Source organism: Sapajus apella, unplaced genomic scaffold, assembly GCF_009761245.1.
Source record: "Sapajus apella isolate SASKATOON/1434 unplaced genomic scaffold, GSC_monkey_1.0 scaffold68, whole genome shotgun sequence".
NCBI classification, from domain to species: Eukaryota; Metazoa; Chordata; class Mammalia; order Primates; family Cebidae; genus Sapajus; species Sapajus apella.
Genome location: NW_022437008.1, coordinates 5,234,014 through 5,251,247, shown reverse-complemented (window position 1 = coordinate 5,251,247; position 17,234 = coordinate 5,234,014). Strand labels below are relative to the sequence as shown.

General features: G+C 53.0%; 1 protein-coding gene across 3 annotated transcripts; it reads right to left on the bottom strand.

Moving 5' to 3' along the window:
* Positions 1–338: 338 nt before the first annotated feature.
* Positions 339–16,656, bottom strand: CLIP3 (CAP-Gly domain containing linker protein 3). 3 transcript variants are annotated; one of them, XM_032249503.1, is made up of 14 exons: positions 16,487–16,656; positions 15,956–16,182; positions 12,680–12,819; positions 12,504–12,597; positions 12,139–12,300; positions 11,707–11,825; positions 9,739–9,975; positions 5,702–5,837; positions 5,441–5,569; positions 3,703–3,846; positions 3,510–3,633; positions 3,239–3,303; positions 2,763–2,835; positions 339–1,888 (listed from the first exon to the last, which is right to left on the bottom strand). In XM_032249503.1, the coding sequence occupies exons 2-14, from the start codon at positions 16,119–16,121 to the stop codon at positions 1,834–1,836; spliced, it is 1,644 nt and encodes a 547-aa protein (XP_032105394.1). In that variant the 5' UTR covers positions 16,122–16,182; positions 16,487–16,656; the 3' UTR covers positions 339–1,833. The 3 variants fall into 3 exon arrangements, with proteins under 3 accessions (XP_032105394.1, XP_032105395.1, XP_032105396.1); XM_032249504.1 differs by having other exon boundaries at positions 340–1,888; positions 15,956–16,136; positions 16,487–16,651; XM_032249505.1 differs by lacking the exons at positions 339–1,888; positions 2,763–2,835; positions 3,239–3,303 and having other exon boundaries at positions 3,506–3,633; positions 16,487–16,653.
* Positions 16,657–17,234: the final 578 nt, after the last annotated feature.

Genomic DNA, 17,234 nt, shown 5'->3' with positions numbered 1-17,234 from the left:
ATCCTCGCCCAGGGATAGGCCGCGCCTCCTGGCTCCTGGCCTCTGAGCCATTGGCAGGAGGGCGTGGGCGGAGCATCGTTGTCTAGTACTGGCCAATCAGAACTTAGGAACCGAACCCGCCAACTGCGGAATCGCCCCTGATGGGTGGGACCAGGATGGCAGCCTGGACAGCCTCGGTAAGACAGAAGAGGCTGTTAGAAGGACTTCCCACGGCCACCGCCACCCCATGCCCACACTGCAGGGAGGCGAGATTGAAGGAAGCACTTCCTTTCCTGTCTTCTCCCAGCAAGGGTATAGAGGCAGGGGCGAAACCCCCAAACAATGACCCCACACAGAGAGGCCATAGAAACGTCTTTATTGAAGAGGACAGGAGTCATGCTGAGTTTGGGGACATGCAGTGAAGGGGCAGTCGTGAGCTGTCCTTGGTGGTCGGGGCCCCAGGTCCGCCCTGGACTCCCTGGGCCTTCAGGTTCTCCCTCAGGCTGTTGGTCTGGCCCAGGTGCTGTGGGGTCCTTTGAGGCCAGTGACCAGAACGTAGACTGAAATCGGGGTTCCAGGATTTGGGATCCCCTCAGGGCCTTGGGGCCTTCAATATATTAGAGATAAAGGCTTTAGGATTTGGGGTTCCCTTGGGGCTGGGGCTCTTGGAATTTGGTGTCTTGAGATCCGTCGACTCAGGGCATTGAAGTTCTCCAGTTTCCAGCGATGGGAATTCCTGTGTGGGGTTTTCCTGGTGCCTGTGAATAGGGCTTGAGGTACCTGGGAGCCTGGAATGGATATCCTGACTGCAGTCTCCTCTATCCCAGGCACAAGGACCTCATGATTGGGTTTCCTGAGGGCTTGGAATTGGATTTTCAAATTTGGGATTCCCTGGGGATTTGAGGATTCCATGATTTGGGGGTCCTAGGAGTTAGGGCATTGGGGTCTTCTAGGGGCTGTAGGACTTGAGGGCATGGGGGAGTTTGGGACATGTGTACTCTAGGATCTAGGATCCCCAGAGTCCTAGAATGGGGCCTCCAAATTTTGGGGTCCCCCAAAGGGGGAAGTCATTACTTAAAAAATAGAGAATTTTCTGGGAGTCTGGCTAGCACAGGAGCTGTGGGCCATGTCGGGTGGGCGTCATACAAGGCACTGGGGGTTTCTTGAGGGTGCAGAGGGTAGGAAGACTTGGGGGTCCTGTAATTAGCACTTCCAGGACTGTTTTGGTGTCTGTAAATTAGGGGTGACAGTGGGCTGGTTATGGTGGGTTTCTTCTTGAGGGTAAGAACAAGGGTCTTTGTTAATGAAGGAAGTCTCTGATTGAGGGGCTGGAGTGTAAGGGCTTCACGGTGACCCTGGGGTCACAACATCTTGAGGGGACTAATGTTAAGTGGAGAACAATGACATGAAAGTCTGTTACTCTTTTGCTCTGGGGGATATGACCTATGTTTATTTCAAGAGGACCTGGGGGAAGTGTTTGTTAATGGGAGGTTTCTGATCCAGGGCTGGGTGATTCGAGAATGTACTGTTGTGGTATATTATGTAGAGAGGGTCACCATCATTTGGGGTGATGTGGAAATCTGTTAATCTGGGAATCTGCTCTCAGGGGTTGGGGATAGGGACTAGCCTGAAGGTGCTACTCAGGGAATCTTTCTGGGTGACATGGGGTCTGCATTTGGGGGTTATTATGGGGGCATCTGTTAATAATGGGACCTCAGTGATCGAGGGCTGGCTAACAGGGGTCTCTACTCTGGATGTGTTACTGGGAATCTCTATCTCAGGGTGACTCAGGGCTCCTCGGGTATTAGGAGATGCTAGTGGGGACTCTGTCTCTTTGTCGGGTATCCAGGGCCTCTAAGACTGCATCTCTGCCCTCAGCATCCAGGGGAACCAGCAGCAGAACAGCAACCTGGAAAGGAGGACGACAGGGTCACGTCCTGAGGCAGGCAGCAGGGACATCTGCACCCATCACCGCCAGCCTTTCCCCAGGCCTTTCTGGCTGGTGGGTGTGTGTGTGTGTGTGTGTGTGTGTGTCTGCACCCATCACCGCCAGCCTTTCCCCAGGCGTTTGCCATCAGGCCTGGCTGGGTGTGTGTGTGTGTGTGTGTGTGTGTGTGTGTGTGTTTTCTGAGATGGAATGTGTGTGTGTGTGTGTGTGTGTGTGTTTGTTTTCTGAGATGGAATGTGTGTGTGTGTGTGTGTGTGTGTGTGTGTGTGTGTGTGTGTGTGTGTTTGTTTGTTTGTTTTCTGAGATGGAATCTCTCTCTGTTGCCCAGGCTGACGTGTCATGGTGCGACCTTGGCTCACTGCAACCTCTGCCTTCCAGGTTCAAGCAGCTCTCCTGCCTCAGCCTCCCAAGTAGCTGGGACTACAGTTGTATGCCATCGTGCCTGGCTAATTTTTGTGTTTTCAGTAGGGTTTCACCATGTTGGCCAGTCTGGCCTTGAACTCCTGACCTCAGGCGATCCACCTGCCTCGACCCCCAAAGTTCTGGGATTACAGGTGTGAGCCACCGCACCCGACCTCTGTCTGTTGTTCTGAGGCTTGTGTGGAGTGGAGGGTGTTCCGCTTCCTTTACCGGCCCCCTTGAAAGTGGAAGTCACTAGAATTCAGTGCGGGGCCCTACACCCTAAAGACTGTTTCTGGGTATAGTTACAAGTCACAAGTTTTCCTACCCTCTCTTTCCAGCCCTGACCAGAGCTCCAGACCTCTAGGTTCAACTGCCTTGTGGATCCCTCTCCCTGAATGTCACGTGGGAGAGGGGACTGTGATTGGCTACGCACCTGGAAATGGAGTTCTCTGATGCAATGTCCTTTGGGGTCCGGACTGTGGTGAAGGTGCGTTTGGGCTGCGTCACTGAAGAGGAGGGCAAAGTATAAAATGAGGGGGTGACAGACCACGTGTGTCCTCAGTACATCCAGATTCCTTGTCATTAATACCTCCCTATGTCTCCAGTTCCCACCTGGATCCCACATTCCCAATACCCACCTGGGCCTCTTGTCCATAATCCCCACCATGTCCCCTAGTGACTACCCCTGTCCCCAGCATCTGCTCAACCTCCTGTCCACAAAGAGCCTTGTTGCTAACTTCCTCATACCCTCTAGCACCTATTCTTTTGGGAACCTTGTCTCATCATTTTCCTGGACCCTGTGTCCCCAGTTAAATACCAGAGACTGTCACCAGTATACACTTGAGAATCCATGACCCTTCCTTCCATCCCAAACATATACTCCTCCCTGCATATCATCCCCCAACTCACTTGTCACTTGATGCACTTTTTTGGCTCCAACACTGTCCCCGGGGGGATCACTGGATCCGCCAATCCTGGGGAGACACAGGGAGGGGGAAAGGTCAGAGCCACAAGAGGCTGGGGTCTGACTTGAGAGCTGGGCCCTAGGAACCTATGAGGAAAGGGCTGGGCTTGGCAGGTGTCCACACTGTCCTGCTGGTCTGGGAGGAGGAGGCCATCTGAGGGGGGGGATCAGGGCTCCAGCTGGTACCCTGGGTTAGGGCTGGAAGTTTGGGCTCACCTCTGAATACGGGATGCTGGTGCAAAGACCCCATGCTTCGGGGGGCAAGTGAAGTACCGGACACCGAAGACAGAGCCATCATGCTTGCCCGTGGGCTGGTCCAGCTCAATGCCATACCAATAACCTGCAGCGTGAAGGTGTCAGGATTTCTCAAGGCCCTGCCTGTCCCCCAGCCCAGAGTCCCCATCCTCACCTGGGGCAAAGTCTGTCTTCCCATAAAAGCGCACAATCCCCTGCTTCTGGCCCGCAACCAGGACCTGGTCTCCAACCTCAGCCTTGGCCCCATCACGCTGCTGCAGGCTGCCCAGAGATGGGGATGATGGAGTCTTCTTTTTGCCTAAGGGTAGAAGGTGCAGGAGGTGGGGGGATGATATCAACTTTGGGGACCCCGTGCCACCAGGAAAACCCCAAAGTAGAAACCCTGTTCTTGGTTTGAAGTGAAACTGTGTTAGATACAGTGAACCCCATGTTTCTCTTCAAAGAATCAGTATGTCAGTATCTTCAGCTCTCTTATTATTCTTTAATTCTCTATTTTAAAGTTAACTTCCTTGTAGTTCCAGTAAACAACCCTCTCTACCAGTTCTAATCAGTAATTCACATCTGTTCCCCCAGCCCCTAGCTCTGTCCTGACTCATCCTGGTCACCTGCTTCAGTCACCTGCTCCAGTCACCTTTGACCTAGGTCACCCTGGCTACCTGCTCTGACCCACCCATAACCGTCCTTCCTGCCAAACCACCCACCCTGCCACTCCAGCTTGGACCCCTGCTCTCTTTAAAATAGCCAGTGGGGATTAGTCTAGCTTGTTCGGTCTAACCCTAGCCAACAGGGGAACAACAACAGCAGTATGGGCAACTCCATCAGGTATAAGTACCCCTTCCCCTCCTTGTCCAGGTGTGTGCTCGCCATTGTTTCATCTGTGAGCTGCACCCTTCTATAGAAGTAAATTGCCTTGCTGAGGAAATTTATATTCGAGTGCCATTTCTTTTGCGGCATCAAAAATTCTACTTACAACAACTGAATCCCAGATGCCGGAGAATTAGGAAGGGGTTTAGGCCTGAAGGGAAATCAAGTCAGAGAACACGAAGAACCCCAAAATCCTTTCTGAAAGCTGAGGATAAGTGGGCCAAGGAAAAGCTGAGTCAGAAGTCAGGAGCCCAGAAACTGTCCTTTTAAAATGAAGGGAGAATTGGATCCAAGAGTAAATCAGGCCAGGTGCAGTGGCTCAGGCCTGTAATCCCAGCACTTTGTGAGGCCAAGGAGGGCAGATCACTTGAGGTCAGGAGTTTGAGACCAGCCTGGCCAACATGGTGAAACCCCCTCTCTACAGAAAAAAAAAAAAAAATAATACAAACATTAGCCAGACGTGGTGATGGGTGCCTGTAATCCCAGCACTTTGAGAGTCCAAAGTGGGCAAATCAGGAGTTTGAGACCAGCCTGGCCAACGTGGTGAAACCCTGTCTCTACAAAAAAAAATACAAACATTAGCCGGACATGGAGGTAGGCACCTGTAATCCCAGCTACTTGGGAGGCTGAGGAACTAGAATTGCTTAAACCCAGGAGGCAGAGGTTGCAGTGAGCCAAGATCACACCACCGCACTCCAGCCTGGGCAACAGAGCAAGACTCTGTCTCAAAAAATAAAATAAAATAATAAAAGCCAGGATCTCCACAGATTCATCCCTAAAACTAGGGGAGAACTTTGGGCCTGAGAGGAAACTAAGTCACAGAGGGCAGGGAACCCACAGGACCTTGTAAGAACTGTGTGGGGCCAGTACTGAGCCAAAGGGAAAACTGAGTCATAGGAGTCAGGAACTCAGAGCTATTCTTCCAAAACTGGAGTTTGCGCCTGAGGAGAAACTGAGTCACAGAAGCAGAGCTACCCACAGAGCATCTCCAAACTGGCTCTTCCCACCACAGGGATCCCCTCTCTGACCTTTGTGTTCCCTGCGGCCTTTGCCAGTGACACGGGAGAAGTCCATCCGGGGGGTCCGGGGCGTGGAGGTGACAGAGGAGGGGGGCGCATCCACTGCCTTGGAGATCTTGGACACGGAAGCAAAGAGACCTAGAAGTACAGAGCCCGAGCTTGGTATCGTCCTAGCCTCTGCCCTCGGTCCCCATCCCCCATCGTCAGCAGCATCAGAACTACTGAGTGGACCCCTGGCTGCACCCCTCTTGGGCCCCAGGTGGGACTGACCCTGCTTGGGGGGGCAGATGAAGTACCGAACGCCCCCAACACTGCCATCGTTCTTGCCCTCAGGCTCGTCCAGCTCCACGCCCACCCACTGGCCGCTGGCAAACTCCGTGGTCCCGCAGAACCGCAACGTGCCCGTCTGGGGAGAAAAGGGAAGCAATGGCTGGGGAAGGAAGGCTGAGAGGCCACCATGGAGTGCCTGTACACAGGCAGCAAGGTGGGTGCATGAGGCCACCCTGGGCCCAAACCCCAGGTCACACATCACCATCTGCTGGCTAGATGACTTAACTTTTCTGTGTCTGAACTTCCTTTGCTGTGAAATGGGAACAGAAATTATACTCACCCTATAGGATTGTTACAGAGTTGCCCTGTCACATATAGTGAAGAGTGACTAGCCACATAAGACAACTTAAATTTATTTATTTATTTAATTTTTGAGAAGGAGTCTTGCTCTGTCACTCAGGCTGGAGTGTAGTGGTGTGATTTTGGCTCACTACAAACTCCACCTTCTGGGTTCTAGCAGTTTTCCCAATTCAGCCTCCCGAGTAGCTGGGACTATGGGTGCATGCCACCATGCCCAGCTAATTTTTGTATTTTTAGTAGAGAAGGGGTTTCACCATGTTGGTCAGGCTGGTCTCAAACTCCAGACCTCAGGTGATCCACCCGCCTCGGCCTCCCAAAGTGCTGGGATTATAGGCATAAGCCACTGTACTTGGTCAACAATTTAAATTTAAACTAAGGCTGGGTGCAGTGGCTCACACCTGGGAGACCAAAGCCAGAGGATCATCTGAGGCCAGGAGTTTGAGACCAGCCTGGGTGAAAATGGCAAGACTCTCTCATCTTTTTTTTTTTTTTTTTGTAGAGACGGTGTTTCACCATGTTGGCCAGGCCGGTCTTGAACTCCAGACCTCAGGTGATCCACCCACCTCGGCCTCCCAAAGTGCTGGGATTACAGGCGTGAGCCACCTCGCCCAGCCTAAGACTCTCATCTTAATCTGTTCCAAAAAACAAAAGCAGCAAAACCCTGTTTTCTACAAAAGAAAAAAAATGTAGCCAGGTGCGGTAGCTCAAGCCTGTAGTCCCAGTTACTCAGGAGGCTGAGGTGGGAGGATAGCTTGAGCCCAGGAATTCAAGGCTGCAGTGAGCTATGATTATGCCACTGCACTCCAGCCTGGGTAACAGAGCAAGACCCTGTCTCAAAAATAAATATATACCCTAGGAAGAAGACTCAGATAATTTACTCTGTTGCCCAGGCTGCAGTGCAGTGGCATAATCTTGGCTCACTGCAACCTCCCTTTCCTGAGTTCAAGTGATTCTCCTAACTTAGCCTCCTGAGTAGTTGGGATTATAGGCACATGCCACCACACCCGGCTTATTTTGTGTATTTTTAGTAGAGATGGGGTTTCGCCATGCTGGCCAGACTGGTCTGAACTCCTGACCTCATAATCTGCCCACCTTGGCCTCCCAAAGTGCTGGGATTACAGGCATGAGCCACTGTGCCTGGCTATAATTTTTAATTTAAAAATAAATAAATTTAGGCCGGGCGCGGTGGCTCAAGCCTGTAATCCCAGCACTGTGGGAGGCTGAGGCGGGTGGATCACGAGGTCAAGAGATCGAGACCATCCTGGTCAACATGGTGAAACCCCGTCTCTACTAAAAATACAAAAAATTAGCTGGGCATGGTGGCGCGTGCCTGTAATCCCAGCGACTCAGGAGGCTGGGGCAGGAGAATTCCCTGAACCCGGGAGGCGGAGGTTGCGGTGAGCCGATATCGCGCCATTGCACTCCAGCCTGGGTAACAGGAGAGAAACTCCATCTCTAAATAAATAAATAAATAAATAAATTTAGTCTGGGCATGGTGGCTCATGCCTGTAATTCTAACACTTTGGGAGGCCGAGGTGGGAGGATCACCTGAAGTCAGAAGTTTGAGACCAGCATGGCCAACATGGTGAAACCCCCATCTCTACTAAAAATATAAAAATTAGCCAGGCATGATGGTGTGCAACTGTAGTCCCAGCTACTCGGGAGGCTGAGGCAGGAGAATCGCTTGAACCCAGGAGGGTTGCAGTGAGCCTAGATCGTGCCACTGCACACCAGCTTGGGCAACAGAGTGAGACTCCATCTCAATAAATAAATAAATAAATAAATAACAATAAATTTAAACTAAATTGGGCCGGGCGCAGTGGCTCACGCCTGTAATCCCAGCACTTTGGGAGGCGGAGGCGGGTGGATCACAAGGTCAAGAGATCGAGACCATCCTGGTCAACACGGTGAAACCCCGTCTCTACTAAAAAACATACAAAAAATTAGCTGGGCATGGTGGCGCGTGCCTGTAATCCCAGCTACTTAGGAGGCTGAGGCAGGAGAATTGCCTGAACCCAGGAGGTGGAGGTTGTGGTGAGCCGAGGTTGTGTCATTGCACTCCAGCCTGGGTACCTGGGTAACAAGAACAAAACTCCGTATCCAAAAAAAAAAAAAAAAATTTAAACTAAATTAAAAGTGCATTTCCCCAGTCACACTAGCCAAATTTCAAGTGCTCAACAGTCACATGTGGCTTGTAGCTACTTTACTGAACAGCACAGACAGAGAATATTTCTACCATTATAGAAAGCTCTGTTGGAAGTCCCAGCACTTTGGGATCCAAGGCAGGCAAATCGCTTGAGACCAGGAGTTCTAGACCAGCCCAGCCAACATGGCGAAACCCCGTTGCTACTAAAAATTAAACCTAATAAATAAATAAATAATTGGCAAGGCTTGTTGGTGAATGTTTGTAATCCCAGCTACTGGGAGGCTAAGACATGACAATCACTTGAACCCGGGAGTTTGCTGTGAGCCAAGATCGTGCCACTGCTCTCCAGCTTGGGTGACAGAGCAAGAGCCCGTCCCCCCCCAAAAAAAAAACAAAAACAAAATTCAAACTCCTTCCAGTGGCCTACAGGTCTGCTGTGATGCAGCCCGGCTGACCTCTCCACCTCACCCCCCTTCCCATAACTCCCGTCACGCTGCCCCTTCCTTTCTCGGGGTCTCCATACCTACTGCATCCTTTGCTTCCTTATCTTTGCAGGCAGAGTTCTTTCCCATCTCAGTTTGGACATCACCTCCTCAGAGAAGCTGTCTCAGAACACCCCGGCTAAAACCACCCTGGCATTCAGCCAGGGAAAATTTACTGAATCCAAACATATAATGGTGTTCACAGCCCTAGTTGCTACCAGAAATTACTTTTTTTTCTTTTTCAGTAGAGGCGGGATCTCAATATGTTGCCCAGGCTGGTCTCTAACAACTCCTGGCCTCAATCAACCCTCCCAGCTCAGCCTCCCAAAATGCCGGGATTACAGGTGTGAGCCACCATGCCCGGCCCAGAAATTATCTCAACTGTAGGTTTACTTTCTTTACTGTCTCCCCTTCATTACAAGTGGAGCTCCATGAGAGCAGGGCGGGGGCAGACACAGCACTCTCTCCCTAAGGGATAGACTGGGTCCCGCATGGAGCCTGAGGGACACCCAGGAAATGAATGAAGTTGGAGTCCCTGGATAAATGAAGATTCTCTCTGCCCTCTGGGGCTGTGACATCCACTCCCCCTACCTGAGACTCCTTTCTCTCTCTTTTTTTTTTTTCCCAGCTTGCTCCTCCACAATCTGCAATTTGGGTGCCTTCCCCATCACACCCCAATCACTCTGGCCTGGACTTGCCTCTGAGAACAGAGGGGCCTGATCAAGGACTACAAAACCCAGGTGGAGCCACAGGTGCACAGATCACTCTGCTCACCCCTCCCCACAGCAGCTGTGACCACTCTCGGCTGTCACTGTCGGATGATAGGTTGTCTCCTCCCCACCCCAGGCAGAGAGCTCAGCACATGGTGAGTTTCAAAGGAGACACTCAGGAACAACTGAGATGAAATCAAGTACTGGGTGGATGGTTACGATGGCAGGCAGACCAACGGGAGACACTGCACTTGGCCTGAGGATCCAGCTCCGAGGGATAAAGGGGCTGAGTCCCACCCCCCACCAACCATACACACCCACACAACCCCAGCCCCTGACCTTCTGGCCGTCCAACAGCACTCGGTCTCCCAGGCGCAAGCCCAGTGCGCTAAGCATGAGATTGCCTGGGACGTTGTCATAGTTGGGTAGTGTGACCTTGGGGAGGGCGCAAGACAGTGGCACCGCCTCTTCCAGCAGCGTCCGCAGCTCCTTGGCCACCAGTGCCGCCTCTGCCTTGTCCAGGGACATGTCCATAGGATCTGGGACCACCTCTGCCGGCACCTGTCCTTTTCGATTCTGGGGGGACAATGGGAAGAGGGGATGGGAACTCAGTGGCACAGGCCACACCCCCATGGAGGCACTGCCCCTAGAGAACACCAGTCTGGGTGATGCAGGGGTAGGACTAGGTCATACCCTGGGCCAACCTAAGAATAAGAAGGGGTAGGGGAAGTCCAGGTGCGGTGGCTCACGCCTATAATCCCAGCACTTTGGGAAGCCAAGCCAGGCAGATCGCTTGAGGTCAGGAGTTTGAGACTAGCCTCGCCAACGTGGGGAAATGTCTCTATTGAAAATACAAAAATTAGCCAGGTGTGGTGGCACGCACCTGTAATCCCAGCTACTCGGGAGGCTGAGGCAGGAAAATCACTTGAACCTGGGAGGCGGAGGTTGCAGTGAGCTGAGATCATGCCACTGCACTCCAGCCTGGGTGACAGTGAGACTCCGCCTCAAAAAAAAAAAAGAGGCCAGGCGCGGTGGCTTATGCCTATAATCCCAGCACTTTGGGAGGCCGAGGCAGGTGGATCACGAGGTCAAGAGATCGAGACCATCCTGGTCAACATGGTGAAACCCTGTCTTTACTAAAAATACAAAAATTAGCTGGGCATGGTGGTGCACGCCTGTAGTCCCAGCTACTTGGGAGGCTGAGGCAGGAGAATTGCTTGAACCCAGGAGGTGGAGGTTTCGGTGAGCCAAGATCACGCCATTGCACTCCAGCCTGGGTAACAAGAGCGAAACTCTGTCTCCAAAAAAAAAAAAAAAACAAGAAGGGGCAGGGCAGAAAGGTGCAGACCACATCTCTAGGGAAGCCTACCCCTGAGACCCAGGCCTGGGGGTGTATCAAATAATTTGAGGGTGGGATTGGGGCCAGAAGCAGTAGGAATGAAGGCCACATTTCAGTGCTGTAGGTCATGCCCCCAAGGAGGCAATCTCTGGAGACCCCAAACCTGTAATGGGGACATGTGGGGGATGAACATTGAGAATGGGCTCCTGTGGACTGGGTGTGGTGGCTCACATCTGGAATCCTAGCACTTTGAGAGGCTGAGGTGGGCAGATCACCTGAGGTCAGTAGTTCGAGACCAGCCTAACCAACATGGTGAAACCCCATCTCTACTAAAAATACAAAAATTATCCAGGTGTGGTGGCGCATACCTATAATTCCACCTACTCAAGAGGCTGAGGCAGAAGTGTTTGAACACAGGAAGCAGAGGTTGCAGTGAGCTGAGATGCTGCCTCTGCACTCCAGCCTGGATGACAGAGCCAGACTCCGTCTCAAAAAAAATAAAAGAGAGAGGAAGAGTGGGCAGATCTCAGGGGCACAGGCCATATTTCCCCAAGATACCCTTGCCTGGATGGCTGCAAGGTAATTAACATTGGGGATGGAGCATGGGTCCGGAGTCAAAGATCATATTGAGGGCTTAGGAGGGCCCAACCCTCTCATTCACAGAAGGCCTAGCCCTACTTTCCTTATTACCTTGAAATGCTGTCACGCAGTGCCACAGGGTAGGCTGGATGACCCTGAGGAGATCCTTTAATCCCTCTGCCTGTTTCCCCATGGTAAAACAAGGCTTACAATAGACTTCACCTGACATAATGAACACTAGGCAAATTTCAGCTGTTATTGCATTTGCTGAATGTACAGGCGGCATTTGTAGTATCTAGGGAGTCACGGGAAATGCAGAGATTTGCTGGAGGGAAGTGGGGGAGGAAGGGAGCAGGAGGGTAACGGGTTCTGGGCGAGGGTGGCAGTACCCTCAGCGCGGGGTTGGCACCGTGCTCCAGCAAACATTTGGCGGCGCCTAGGCACAGGTTGGAGGCAGCGATGTGCAGGGCTGAGCCGTGGTTGAAGTCACTGCACGTGGAGTTCACCACTGCAAGTGGGCAAGAGGAGAGGTTCTGGGTGAGCGCTCCCAGCCCTCCTCCCACCTCAGGGCTCATCTTTTAACTTGCAGGTCCCAGGCCTCTGACGCAGAGCCCCGCCCCCATCTCGGAACCCCACCCCTCCTTTCGCGGCCCCGCCCCTCCCTGGAGTAGTGGTCCACTGAGCCCCCTCTCCTACGCCTCCAGCCTCCCACTATCTCCTTGAATCGCAGTCCTCCTTCCCCTCCCAGCCTGGCCTCACCGGGGTCTCCGCCTCCCTCACACAAGTCCTTGTCCCCTCCCAGCCAGGGCTCTCCTCCTCACCTCGCGGCCGCGCGCCCTTCAGCAGCACGCGCACGAGGTCGGGCACATCGAAATAGGCCGCGTAGTGAAGCGCGTTCATGTTGGTCCAGCGGCTGCGCAGGGTCACATCTGCGCCCAGCGCCAGCAGCTGCTGCGAGAGGCGCACCGCTGCCGCGGGGTCCCCTGCGCAATAGGCGGGGTCAGCCTGGAACCCCCATTCCAGAGCATGGGCCCAGGGCATGGGGAGGGCCCTGGGCCTCAGGAAATATACTTTCGGATCGTAAGCTTCGGGTCCCAGATGGGCCCTGAGTTCTGGGTGGTTTTGAGGGTGTTGGGTCTGGGGGCCTAGGCTTTGGGGCTCATGACTTGGGGGTGTGGGCTCTCACCGACTCCGTGGGCCCCAGCCTTGCACGCATAGTGGAGCAGTGTCATGTCGGTCAGCCCGTCACGGTCGTTCACATGGCAGCCTCGGCGCAGAATCTGTGAGTACCAGGGGAGCGGGAGGGTCACACTCATGTGGGGGACCACATCCCCCTCTCCCTAGTTTCCCCAGTGTTCTCACCTCATTGCCGATGACGTCTATCTTGTGCTGGACTTGGGGCACCCACTGGCGCACAATGGCAAACAGCTCAGGGATGGTGGTCTGAGGGTCAAACAGGATCTCCTGGCACGCCGGGTCATTGGGATCGAAGAAGGTGAAAGCTGGGGTGGCAAGAGGTCCAAGGTCACCCCATGCAACTGACCCCCTCCTTCCAGCCTCAGTAGGGGAGCTCTAGGTCTTTGCCTCTTAGAGCCTCTAATGCAGGGTCTCAAACTGGTAGCGCACGGGCCACAGTCAACTAACAGACATTTTCTGTGTGGCCAGCATGAGGTTTCAAACTCAGGTGGGCTCACATAAAAATCTCAATGCCCGCCGGGGGGCAGTGGCTCACTGCCTGTAATCCTAGCACTTTGGGAGGTTGAGGCGGGCGGATCACCTGAGGTCAGGAGTTCGAGACCAGCCTGGCCAACGTGGTAAAACCCTGACTCTACTAAAAATACAAAAATTAGCCGAGCGTGGTGGTGGGCATCTGTAATCCCAGCTACTTAGAAGGCTGAGGCAGGACAATTGCTTGAATCTGGGAGGCAGAGGCCGCAGTGAGCCAAGATGGCACCACTGTATTCCAGCCTGGGTGACAGAGTGAGACTCCATCTCAAAAAAAGTAAATACATAAATAAAATTTTAAAAATAAAATAAAATGTATCCGTGAGCAGGAATCAACCTGTGACCAGCCAGGGTGGTGCCTAGAGGCACTTCTGTCTCCTCCCACTCGACTCTAAGGAGTGCGGCTCTCTGTGACGTCAGCACCCAGCACAGGGCCCTGGCATGTGGCAGGAACTCAGTGAGTGGTGAATGAACGAGTACATGAATGATCAGATTATACACAGCCCAGGGAAATGCCACATAGAAGGTGTCTCCAGGAATCAGCCAGCGTGCTCCTTTTAGAACTGCAGTCACATCATAGCCCTGCTTGGCTCAAAACCCTCCTCCAGCTCCCAACCCATCCAGAGTACAGACCAAAGTCTTCTCCACGGCCCTCCGGGCTCTGCACATCCAGCCCCTCAATTCTCAGCCTTCTCCCCTCACTAATTCCCCTTCCCTCATTTCCCACACCAGGCTCCGTCTGTCCCTCCCACATGCCAAGCAAATTCCTGTCTCAGGCTCTTGACACTTGCTGTTTTTCCCATTCGGGATAGACTTCCCGTACATCTTCACAAGGCTTTACAGATCTTTGCCCAAATGTCAGCTCCTTAGAGAGGCCTCCCCAAACCACACTGTCTAAATCAGCACCCACCCTTCTCCATCTCCTACTTTTTTTTTTTTTTTTTTTTTTTTTTTTGAGATAGGGTCTTGCTAGAGTGTAGTGATATGATCATAGCTCACTACAGCCTTGAACTGGGCTCAAGTGATCCTCCTACCTCAGCCTCCCAGAATGCTAGGATTATAAGCCAGAACCACCGTGCCTGGCCAACTTTCTTATTTTCCTATGAGACTGAAGTCAACTTGTAGTCTCTCTGCTCCACCTCTAGTGGGTGATATATCTATGGATGCCATCTCTCCTGCTCTATCCTGGCAACGCTAACTCTCTGAACCTGGTTTCTGAACCTCACAGCTGCCGGGAATTCCCAGCCTACATATCTTCCAAATTCCCCTCCTACATCCAACTCTGGCTGCGCTCCATTCCCTTCTACCCAGTAGCCAGAGGAAGCTTTCAAACTCTACACCAAACCTGTCACTCCTCTGCTTTTAAACTTTAACCCTCCCTTTGCCACACCTCTCCTCCATCCCACTTAGAACATAACCAAAGTTCTCACCGTGGCCTTGAAGGCCCTTCCAGATCTGGCCTGTGCCAACCTCTCACCTCAACCTTATTCATTCCCTGAATGCAGCTCCAGGGTCTTTCTCTTCCGAGTTCAATTCTACCTCAGGGCCTTTGCACTTGCTACTGTCTGCCTGGAACACTCTTTTTCCAGCTCTCCTATGGCTAATTTCTCCCCATGCTCTGGGTCCCAGACTAAATGTCACCTACTCAGAAAGACCAGCCCTGACTACCTCTGCAGGTAGCTGCCCCCTGGTCATTTTCATATCTCCTCCTTTTATTTCTCTCTCTCTTTTTTTTTTTTTTTTTTTTTTTTTTTGTGAGACAGAGTCTCACTCTGTCACCCAGGCTGGAATGTAGTGGCTTGATCTTGGCTCACTGACTGCAACCTCTGCCTCCCAGCTTCAAGCAATTCTACTGCCTCGACTCCCAAGTAGCTGGGATTACAGGCGTGTGTCACCATGCCCAGCTAATTTTTGTATATTTAGTAGAGATCGGATTTCACCATGTTGGCCACGGCTGGTCTCAAACTCCTGACCTCAGGTGATCCACCCGCCTCGGCCTCCCAAAGTACTGGGATTCCAGGCGTGAGCCACCGGGCCTGGCCCACCTTTTCTTTCTTTCATAGCATTCACTCCAATCTGAATTTATTTGATTTCCGATTTATTCATTCACTTGTTTAGTCTCTCCTTCTGTCCTGACAGGCGGGATCATGCCTGAATCACCCAGGATTAAATCTCCAGCACCCAGCATAAGACTCATCACAGAATATCAGCACTCAATAAATACTGCTCAATGATTAGACACTTTCAGCTTCTCCAAGAGGCTGTCCTCTCAGCTTCATACCCTCCTACCTGGGATCCTTTACCCAGCGGTTACCTCTCCTGGGACCCCCTTCCCCTGACCTTTCCCTTAGTTAACCCAACTCACCCTCCAGCCTCCCTTACATGTAACCTCCTCAGGGAAACCATGTCTTTAAAAACTTTTGCAGCAGCTTGTTTTTGGTAAATCCAGTTTTCATCATGTCTTGTAATGACATATTTATATTACATTATTTTTTTTTCTTGCATATAAACCTAAATATGAGCTAAAATTACATTATGGTTTAATACCTATTTGTGTGGCTGTTACTGAGCCCTGTGAGTTTTCTCAGGGCAAAGACTGGGTCTGTCTTGCCCCCTGCTGTGGCCCCAACCCCTAGTATAGAGAGAGCCAGGTCCACAGCCGCTTTCAATAAATGACTGTCGAATGACTAAATGATGGGATGATGTGTCATGAATCAAAGACTAGGAGTATTACAATTCCATTCTCCAGTGGGCGAATGAATGAATTGGCAAGGGTGCTCTGCAGCCAAGACTCCTCTGGACCACCTTCAAATTCCCCAGAATTCTCCGACCATCACCACCAGCAGAGCACAGCCCACCCTCCCCGGCCACCCAAGGCTCCAGGCCAGATTCCAGGGTGGGGACAGTGGTTACCGTAGTCCTTAGGGAGGGGTGCAGGTGCCGAGGGGTGCACGACAGGCTTCTGCCGGCGTTCCTGGGTGGGGCTGGGGGCCTCAGGGACGGGCTCCTCCTCCTCCTCCTCTTCCTCCTCCTCTCCTCGGGGCGGCGGGGCCATCGGGGCAGGATCTGTCTTAGTCATGGTCCTTGGGGGGCCCTCGGGGGGGGCGAGTGCAGAGTTGGGGGCGGCCTTCAGGCAAACCCTGTAGGCAGAGGTCAGCTGGAGAGGGTGCCCCGCAGGCTCCTGGGTCCAAGCCCCTACGAGCTTCCAGGGCCCCGGGTGGCCTCCGTGCAAGTGGATCTTGGGCAACCATCCGGACCCCGGTTACCCAAGGAGGGTCCCGGTGTGTGCGCCCAGCGCCTGCCACCTCCCCAGGCCCAGCCCCGCATTCTTCTCTCGTGGCAGGCCCCTCAGTCTCGGCCGCCCCCTCCCCGGGTTTGTTTATCTCGGGATGCAGGATGCTTCGCCCCTCCCCTTTTCCGCGGGTCTCCCCCTCCCCATCTTACCTCGGGTGGACAGCGCTGGGGACCAAAGCGGAGACTGGGGAGACCGCAGGAGCAATGGGGTGTCGGTGTCAGGGGACGTGATGGGGTAGGCGAGGGAGACAGAGAGAAGGGGACGAGGCCCAGACGCCGACGGGGGGTGGGGGCGGAGAGGGAGGGGCGCGACAGCGCATGCGCATGCTGCCCCCAACCGGGGGCGGAGGAGGAGAGACCAGGAGGAGGGACAGGGAGGCGCTCGCATTGATGGAGGGGCGGAGGCGGCGACGGGAAGGGGAGAGCCTTGGAGCACAGGGATGGGAAGAGATGGCTACGGAAAGATGCGAGATGAGCAGATACAACGGCAAAAGAGAGGGTTCAAAGAGCGGGCACAGATCTCCATCCCCTTCCCCAAAGCCTGCAAACCAGGCCGGTGAGGGCAGTGGTCTCGGGGCGTGGTGACGATGGGTGTTCTTTCTCTCTAGGACCCTAGACCGGACCCCTTCTCCAAGCTAACCACGTATAAAAGGTGTTTCAGAGGGTGATTCTCTAGAGACTCCTATCATGATCATCTCATCCTTACCTTCATCATGCAAGGCTCACACACTTGGGCCCACAGAGATTAAGCTGCTTGCCCAAAAGTACATGAGCAGGTGATGGAGTGAACATTTGAAACCAGACAGTCTTAGAGTCTGGTTCTTTCTTTTTTTTCTAGACAAGGTCTCACTCTGTCCCCCAGCCTACAGTGCAGTGTTGTGATCTCGGCTCAGTGCAG